Source organism: Dipteris shenzhenensis, chromosome 6 (genome assembly GCF_047967505.1).
Source record: "Dipteris shenzhenensis isolate YYH24624 ecotype China chromosome 6, Dip_SZ_1.0, whole genome shotgun sequence".
Lineage (NCBI taxonomy): Eukaryota > Viridiplantae > Streptophyta > Polypodiopsida > Gleicheniales > Dipteridaceae > Dipteris > Dipteris shenzhenensis.
In genome coordinates, this window is record NC_141601.1 from 15,087,032 (window position 1) to 15,096,955 (window position 9,924).

At 42.7% G+C, this 9,924-nt stretch overlaps 1 protein-coding gene across 1 annotated transcript; it reads left to right on the forward strand.

Moving 5' to 3' along the window:
• Nucleotides 1–6,063: 6,063 nt before the first annotated feature.
• LOC147900834 (hydroxycinnamoyltransferase-like) lies at nt 6,064–7,840 on the forward strand. The gene is made up of 2 exons (XM_087376021.1): nt 6,064–6,550; nt 6,653–7,840. The coding sequence occupies exons 1-2, from the start codon at nt 6,113–6,115 to the stop codon at nt 7,541–7,543; spliced, it is 1,329 nt and encodes a 442-aa protein (XP_087232147.1). The 5' UTR covers nt 6,064–6,112; the 3' UTR covers nt 7,544–7,840.
• The last annotated feature ends 2,084 nt before the right edge of the window (nt 7,841–9,924 follow it).

The window sequence follows — 9,924 nt, forward strand, 5'->3', positions numbered from 1 at the left end:
GCCTGCTCCCTGACCCTCGTGAGTTGCGCCTGATCCCTGGCCCTCGTGATCGCTCGCCTCCAGTGATGGGATGCTCGAGCTTTGACTCTAAGAGTGAAACCATATCAATTGAAAATTAGATTGGAACTTAAATAATAAAACAATTTAAAAAGTGGGATTACAAGTAGGAGTAGACTTATACCGTGCGAGCAGCCACCTCAGCCCAATTGACCGTCACTCCCCTTGCCTCCTACTCAATAAACCACGACTTTTTTCCTATGCGAAATGCACGTTGCATCTCTGCATCTATAGGAAGACGACCCATCGCAACTTACTGTGGACCCAATTTATGAGAGTTAATTAAAGTGCATGTAATATGTAGTAAAACAAATAGAACAATACATTAAATGAGAAGAAGTAGACTTACCACGGTTGTCTTGAATGCCAACTGTCCACTTGCACCAAAGTATGAAGTACCTACGGCGTCTAGCCATCTCCTCGCAGCCCTCCTCTGACCCTCGAACATTTTGGGATGGTCCCTATTCTACTTTTTGAAGAACTTCCAATCAGCTTTGTCTGCCCAGCTGGGTTTAGCCATCCCCTTTGCGATGGAAGTATGCAAGGTTGATCTACGATGCTTCAAGACCAAACCCATGCACTCTCGCATGTAATTCTCATTGAACTCCCAATTTAGCTGGTTAGGGTATTTTTCTTTTAATTCATCGATGACCGCCGCCTGCTTCTTTTGGTCATCTTGATACCACCAATCAGTAGCAATTCTGCTCTTGAAGTGGTGGCTCATCAACCGCTTCATGGTGACCATCATTGCTTTGCCCTTTCTATCTTCTATTGTCTCTCCGGTAGCCGTGATTTGATAGGAGAGGTCCTCGACTGGGTAAGGAGGACTCATGGTAGTGGTAGAGTCAGAGCGGGTGGAAGCTGTGCAAGCGCTTCTGGAGCGAGGAGTAGTAATGGGAGTAGGAGAGGCAAGGGACCTGACTGGTACTGTGTCTCGGGACCAAGTGGAGACCTGTAGGGATGTGAGTGTGCTGACTTGTCTACATCTCCTGAGTCAGCACAACATAAGCAGCCCCTCCTACTCTTCCTTCCCTTATGCTAGGTATGCCCAGGTGATGACCCCTCGGTCGAAGGGGCACGAGGGGATGGCTAGGTAGTAAGTCCAACCGTTGGTGTAGGAGAGGGAATTGTTGAGGTCCTCTGAGATAGCAGAGAGAAGAATCTCGTTGCCTCCTCATCGGTCATCTGTGCTACAAACTCATCGGGACTCCTGACAAAGCCATGGGCTGCTAGCAAAGGAGTTCCCCGAGGGGTAGTCGTAGTGCTATGTTCGAGAGGAGTCAGAGTCACAATGCTACATCCGAGAGGAGTCAGGCCACAGGTAGTCGCAGGGGTAGGTCCCTGAGGTGTTGCCTGACAGGAATCAAAGTCCTATGGAGAATGGAGATCATGATGTCTCCTCCTGCAAGGCTATCCGTACTTGTCAAACGTACGATGTGATCCCATGTCTAATGTAGACACAAACACGAAAACAAAAAACAAACATAAGCATAGGGCATATGCTTATGAAAAGAAGACAAAAAGAGAGGAAGAGAGAAGAAGGAAAAAAAACATCTTACATGGGCATGTGAAATAGGTGGATATCTCAAAAAGAGATCTCCATATCGAGCATCGAGAAGGCTAGGCTAGAATCCATCAAAGCCATGCTTCAGAAGCACTTTCCCTCGAGCATTATGACAACTCAAGTACACTTGCTTGTGCACATAGTTGATGAGGTGGCTATTGCAGGTACCGTTCATAGTCGGTGGATGTTTTTCTCGAGCGGTTTATGAAAAATTTGAAGGGATTTGTAAGACAAAGAGCAAGACCAGAAGCAAACATGGTAGAGGGATGGCTTGTGCAAGAGTCATTAGTATATATCATAGAGTTTCTTGCATCCACAGATCCCGATATGTCGCAAGCTTGGCATAACAAGGATGATGATCGCATCGTTGGTGAGGCTTCCCAAGAAAAAGGGATTGAAAGAAAGATGAGTGAAGACCAAATGGAGAAATTCAATAAGTTTTGTATCCTCAATAGCAAGGAGATGCAGAAGTGGATTGAGAGATATGAAGCGGCCAAAGCAGAAAGAATAAATGCAAGGACGAGATTCAGAGTAATGTACAGGCGATCACAACCATATCCACGGGATTTGGCTCTTCTCCCCACTCACATGTCACTTGATTGGCTACAACTAGCTCTACATAAAGCCGAACGTGATGGAGAGATAATAAACGAGCACAAGTGAGAGTTATCATCTGGATGTATGATGCATGTAAGTTTCTTACCTCTTGACGTAATTAAGTAATTATTTATGGCAATATACGCTATAAAATAGATGCATCTTCATTGTTTTAATGATGCTCTTTTACAGTACAAAAAGTACAGTGCATTATGGTCATATGGATGACATTTTCGTGTGGAACACATCAATTCAAAGAGAGTCACGTATGATTGTGGATTCATGGCTAACTTCACACAAGATAGCCGAGCAAGTGCTTCAGATACCAATCTTCTCTCCTCACAGTTGGATTATTGTGGAACCATATGCGAAATCTATGAAGTTGATTTCAGACAATTTAGTATTTTCATTCTTGATATAAAATGGTTTAGAACTATTTACAACGGTCCCCATGCAACAGTGAGAAAAGATAGTAGTGGTTTCTTTGCAATAGACTCCACCAAACTTTGGACCGATAAAAGTGATACTTTTGTTCTTCCCGAGCACTGTGAGCAAGTACATACCAATGATTTAATTAATCGAAGATTTCATTTTTTAAGATCCATTAATACATGTACTTAAGCATAATTTCATATATATAATTGACGACATTTGGCACCCATCTTCAATATAGGTGGTTTTTCATCCGGATCGTTCTGATCCAAGATGGTGGTACGTGATCCAAGTTGCACCACGAAGTAAGAAAATTTTTGAAGATAGAGATGCAGATATGGAGATGCCACTAACAATGCCGGATCCAATTGATCCAGATGAATCTAGCGAAGAAGATGAAGATCACAATATGAGCCAAGAGGAAGATGCGCAAAAATGACATCGCACGGGAGGAAGATGGAGATCACGATATTGAGGAAGAAGACAACGATCATCAAGAATCACCACACTTTATTGAAGAAGATGATCAAGTACTTTTAGGTGAGCATACGATGCTAGAGTACAATGATGATATAGGAGATCAACTCGGTATAGAGTTAAAGATAGACTTGTTTGGCGCGTTAGACTTGGCTCTAGATGAAACCATTGATGTAAATGCTCTTCATTGATTTTTTTCATCTCAAACTTGGACATGAAAATATGAGCTTCAAAGGCTTGATGTACATGCTCTTGTACTTTTATTCTCTCAAAAGATCAAACATGTATGAAAATTTAAAAAAAATTGCCATTGGAGAAAACTAACTTTTAAGGTCGATATGAGAAAAAAAACTCTATGTAAAACGTCGCTATAAAAAAGTATCTCAATGTCGCTATATAACGACACTTACAATTCTGATACAAGTCGCTATATAGTGACTTTAGCAATGGTTGCTATATAGCAACGTTTGACTAAGGTCGCTATATAGCGACGTTTGACTAAGGTCGCTATATAGCGACCCTTGACGAGGCACGCTTCCAATACCGATAATTAGCGCCCCGCACATGCTAAATGTTGGTACTTAAACGTATTGCGATCCGTGTTGCGATCCGTGTGTAGTAGTGAGTGAGTGAGTGAGTGAGAGAGAGAGAGAGAGAGAGAGAGAGAGAGAGAGAGAGAGTGGAGGGATGTAGGAGGAGGGAGGAGGGAGGAGGGATAAGATTAGAGGTCACATCAAAAGTCCACACGTAGTCCCTCTCCACTTTCCCCTCTAATTCTTACTAGAGTACTATCAAATGAGTGACTCCCTTTCCCCCCCTTCATGACAACGATCCCTTCCCATAGAATTTTGCCCTCAAAATGACATGTTTGGACTATCACACAAGGGTGTGGAGATAGCAAAGTGATGCTGATCAGCTTGGTAAAAGATAGGGGTACTCTTGGACAATGCTCTCTAGTTGCCATGATTGCTCATCTACTAGTAGTCCTTTCTATCTAATGAATCCATTGAGTATGCTCGGGAACATTAAATATATGACCCTCCTCATCGATAGGTGGCAACTCATAGAAGAATGCACACATGCTGGCTCCTGTGTGTTTTCAGCAAAGACACATGAAACACATTGTGGATCTTGGAGGTGCGTGGTATCTCCAATTAATATGCTACTTTCCCAATCTAGTGGATGATCCCATAAGGGCCATAATACCTATCACGGTCTTTAATTCTTGTGTGGGTGCTTTATCCAAGACATAGTTGGGACACATGATTGCATCCAACCAAAACTTGTTGGGCAAAGAGTTCCCTTTAAGCATGCATATGGCCATTTCCATTAATGCGCGATCTTCTGCTCTACAACTCCATTCTATTGTGGAGTGTCTTGAACTATGTATTGATGTATAATGCCCTCTTGTTAATGTGGAGGGTCAAGAGCTTGTTTTGTTGTTATGCAATTTGGAAATTCCAAAGCTCGGTGTTCTGGACTTAGTGGCATACCCAAAGGTGCAAGATGGTCTGTCGAATTTTGATACTGAAGTTGCACAACCCACATCTAATGTTGAAGGGGATATCTAAACCCAATTCAAAAAAGTCCATTCCTCATAGAATTGATCCAAGCCTTGCAATTTAACTAACAAAGGGAAGGACTCCAATTCAACATGCAACAAGCAACAACACTAGTCATGAGTGCCAACATCCATGGAGTTTCCTTGCTCTAGGAGAGCAATTATTCACATTCTAGAAAACATAGTCTCAATGAAGACTAGCTTGCACTGTTGGTATGGCATCCAGACTAGCTTGCTTTCCACATACAATCTTTGAGCAAGAGCTAAGAATTGATCAAGAGGCAAGAACCGTTCAATCAAGTGCTAAATTGATAGGTCTATTCTAGAATTTCCTAGATTTAGTTGGAGGATTAATACTTCTTACATATGTTGTACCTTTAATAGCCATGAACAGAATACCATCGAATAGGCCTAGAGTGGAAGAGTTGGTAAATGTTGAAACCCGGTATTGAAAGTTTGTGATTAACAAACATGACAGTGGCTCTTGTGAAGGTATATGGAGCGTGGTGATTGTTCAAGATCACGACGCTACTGTGGTCTTTCAGTGTAGAGTGGAAGTTTGATATGTTAATTGGTTATTTACAGTCCAACATGATCTAAGTGTCTGTCCTTGTACATCGAGTCTTCTTAAGAACTTCAGTTTGTTCTTCTTTAGGCCATAAGATGGGTCTACTACTACAGATGGTTTAGTCGATGTTGGCATGTCTTTATCTCAAGAGGCTACTGCCATTCTAGAAGATTTGCAAAAGAATAGGGTGTTAGCAACTTCTAAGTTCCAATGCATCGTTTTGATCTCCAAGTAGAGAAATTCTATTACTGCCTTCTGGCATAAGTTAGATCTACATGGTAACCATCAACTAGGTGTAAAGAGATTTCTTAGCGCTTTTGGTACATATTATGTAATTAAGTAATATTTATGGATATTTTCATTGTAGGTATTGCGACTAATTGAAAAATATTATTTTGTACAAGCACTTTCATTAAACAGGTATTTTTGTTATTTCCTTCATTAAAGAAACACATTATGCAATGTCCAAAAAACATTATGCAATTTGCAAAATACACAAATAATTGTCCTCATGTGCAACTCTCATAAGATCGAAGGGAGAATTTGAAGAGTGTCTCTCTAGAATGTTAACAATAGCTACTGAGGAAAAGAGACTAATTCCAAGTTTCAGAATTGTTATCATACTCTTCTGGATTTCAAAATTAATACTTCTTGAGTTCCCCCCTCGAACATCAACTCATAGTTCACTTTCACAATCGAGCAGTAGCTGCCTGCCCGGATCTAGTTTTCAATTGGGGGACATTGTGTGGTTCTAAACACCTTGAGACTCTTTCTTTAGGAGGAGAGCATACCCTTCATACTCTAAAGTGAGAGAGTTTTCCTGTGAAGAGTCTTGGATTTGGCACCCAAAGTTGAGATGGACTCCCCCGTTGTGAGGCTCCACTCATCCTGCCTCGTTACCCCCTCCTCACCGACGCCTCGCCAATCCATGTTCCTTGCCACCGTCGACATTATTTGGCGTTGGTTCCACTACAACCAGCGCATCCTCTTCTTCAAGCTCGACCCCAATATACCTGACGCCTACTCCTCCTCCCTCACCATCCTCAAGTCTAGCCTCTCCCTCGCTCTCGTAGATTTCTTCCCCTGGGCTGGTCGCTTCTTCGAGCAGTCAGATGGCAGGCTCGCCCTCGACTGCAACGACGCTGGCGTTCAGTTCCTGGAGGCTTCCGTCAACGTGCCTTTTTCCACTCTCCAAGCGGACGGCTTCCAGCACAAGGACTTTTTCAAGCAGCTCGCTCCGATGGGCGACGTCCTTCGCTGGAGTGGCCCTGATCTTCCCCTTCTCTCGGTGCAGGTATGTCGCATAGTTTGTACACAGGGTCATACTTTGTTAGTGGTGTAGTGACGATGTCTTGGAGCACAGCATTTTGACAGAAGTTTTGGGATGGCATCGTAGGTTACAAGGTTCCCAGAGGACGCCGGTATTGTTGTGGGAGTGGCGCAGAGTCATGGGATCGCTGACGGGCACTCGTTCTGGCACTTCATGAAGTCCTGGGGAGAATGTGCCAGAGGGCTTCCGATCTCCATGCCGCCCCTCCACATGAGAACAGAATTAGGACCGGAGAAGCTCATAGTTCCTCCTGAGCCTGTACAGCCAGGCCGAACCATCGCTACGGGCGCAGTCTTCGATCTGCCGCCCCACTCGGAAGACCTTGTGCAGAGGGACTTCCATTTCAGCGCCGACGCGATTCAAAGGCTCAAGCAAATCGCCTCGGAGAACGGGCAACCGCCCTCGACGTCTTTCGAAGCGCTAATCGCCCACGTTTGGAAGCACGTGACGGCAGCACGAGGGGTGAGCGACGAAACCAAATCGCAGGTGTCTATACTGGCGAATTGCCGGGGCAGGCTAGTGCCACCGCTGTCGCCGGCGTACTTCGGGAATGCGATATTCATGAACGCAGCCAAGGCGACGGCGGGGGAGTTAAAAAGCGAGACGCTGGGAGAAACAAGGAAGCGGGTACAAGAGGCGGTGGCGACGATGGACGACAACTATTTCAGGAGGATGTTGGGGATGGTGGAGGTGATGGATCCAAAGGCGATGGGAGGGGGGAGGGAAGACGGGATGGTATCGATGAATGTGGCGAGCTCGCCAAGGTTTCCAGTGTACGAGGTGGAGTTTGGATGGGGAAGACCAGTTTGTGTGAAATCTGCACGCATCAGAGGAGATGGAGAAATTGTTTTGTTCCCAGGAGCACAAGGAGGAGGAAGCGTTGACGTGTCCTTGGCTCTTCCCACCCCCTCCATGGAACGCCTCCTCCTTCACCATTCTTTCCTTCCTATCCACTAGCATATGAGTCTTGAGAGAGAACATTTTTCTCAACACGTTTTTTTGCCCTGCCCTTAGGAAGCCTTAGTGAAGGTTCAACTTTCACGAATTCATAAATAATTTCATAGCTAAAATTTATGAAAGAGCTAGGCACATTTACTGCATGTAAAACATTGTGTGAAGTAATTGGATTGTTTCTTAAGGAGACCATTGGTTGTATGGATTATAGAATATTGTTAAAAATGGTGCATGAGTGTGCTTACTATACCTCTATATGTACATTAATATGCTTATAATATACCTCCATGTGTGTGGGGTCATGAAACTTTGCAAAGACATTTTGAAATAAATGGATATATTTTTTCTTCTCACCTAAAGTTTCATAAGGATTGAACATGACTTTGTATGGTTAAGATGTGCAAATCTCCTCATTTTCAACTATGCATAGTGCATGATTGCAAGTGGGAAAAATGTGCATCGCATGCAAATGGATAAGGACCTTACACTCAGAGATTTCATAAGGACTAAGAATCACGTGCATAGTTTCAGAATCACATGCACGCATGGTCAAAAATAAGAAACTATGCACGTGATTCTTAGTCCTTATGAAATCTCTGAGTGTAAGGTCCTTACCTATGCATGGAGCATGATTGCCGAAAATATCTCTACAAAACTCTATTTTATATGGTCTTGAAACTTTAGAGAGACATTTTAATGAAATATTCCTTAGAACCACAAAGTTTCATAAGCATCAAACATCACTTGTATGGTGGAACGTGCACATTTTCTCATTTTTTACCACATTGCATGGTATACAACTCCCGAAAGAATTGCATTGGTATTTCTTCACCATATTCATATATGTTTGATGGTCAAGAAACTTCTTAAAGGACATTAAAATGAGTAGGGATCTTATGCGTGCAAATGTTCATAAGGATAGGACATGACTTATATTGTGGTATAGGCATATTTTCTCATTTTTTACCATGCATGTTGCATATGTGCATATGTTCTAGAACATTGTCCCATCAATATGCTTATACCATATCTTTATGTGTTTTATGGTCATGAGACTATGGAAATAACTTTAAATGAAATTGTCCCTTATACTTAAAAAGTTTAATAGGGATTTTACAACACTTGTATGGTAGTACATTCACATATTCTCATTTTTTACCATATATGGTACATAATTGCCAAAACATTTTGCATCGGTATGCTACTAAAAATTAAAAACACTGATCATTAATTTTGGCAAAATCTCAATATTTTGGTGCACGTTTTTGAACTCTCACCCCGCTAACTCAAAAGTGCTCAGTTTACTTTCCAACGCAGTGTCGTGCTTGGTAAAGATGCTTTCTCTTGCAATCTTAAGGACAGTGTGCCCAGGAAGAACAGATGTCGACATATAAACACTCGGAGAACCATATGATGACAGGAGAATGTTGAGTTAAACAGACTTAAACACTTAGAGAACGGAGGCAATACATCAAAATTACAAAGAATAGACAATCGATTGCTCATTTATTTCCATTGAATCAAACTAACTTAATACAACCAAGCCGCCTCGGCTTGAAATGAACACTCCCTAACCTAGAAACTCAAGAAGAGGAAGAGAACTTGGCAAACTAATCTCTTGTTCTCTTCCTTGCTTGTTACAATCAAATAACTACCTAAAGAACCACCTTCTAAAAGAATGTGCAATTGGTGTACCAACCTCCATGCATCTTTTGGATGCATCACCGTTGTGATCAACTGCACCTCTATTACAAAATGGGTGCTCGACTGCCTCCACCACTTCTTGCTCCTAACTGAGGCTGATGCTCGATGACCAAGCCTAATAATGCAGGGCTAACATATCACCTCAGCTATTATTGCTCATGTCCTCATAGACTAGAAAGGACTAATTGCTCCTTGAACACAGAGGCCCATGGGTTGAAGCCTCATGGTCATTGACATCTTCGACGGATGGGAGATTGGGGACGAATGAAGGGTCAGGATGGTTCAACTTCACATCCTCACTTGAAAGGAGAGGAGAAGACTATGATGGCTCTACATCAAAATGATGTCCCCTGGGTGGCCAAGGATATATGTTATTGATATCAATAGGGGGTCACTTAGGAGCTATGAGCCAGTCCAGGCTTTGACTATTGGGTCTTCAGATGGAACTTGGATACCCAGTATCTCAAAATTGGTGTGGTATCTTTTGACTTAGTGGCTAACTCGCTCTTGCCACTTGACATCCGGATCCTTGCACAAGTTATGGATATTATCACACATTGATCTAGCCTCTGTTACATGGATCTGGATTAATTGCTCGAGTTGTCGTAAAAGTTTTCCATAGTAGAGGGGAAGATCGACCATAGTAGGTTTTAGCAGGTGACGTACTCAGGCGAGAATCA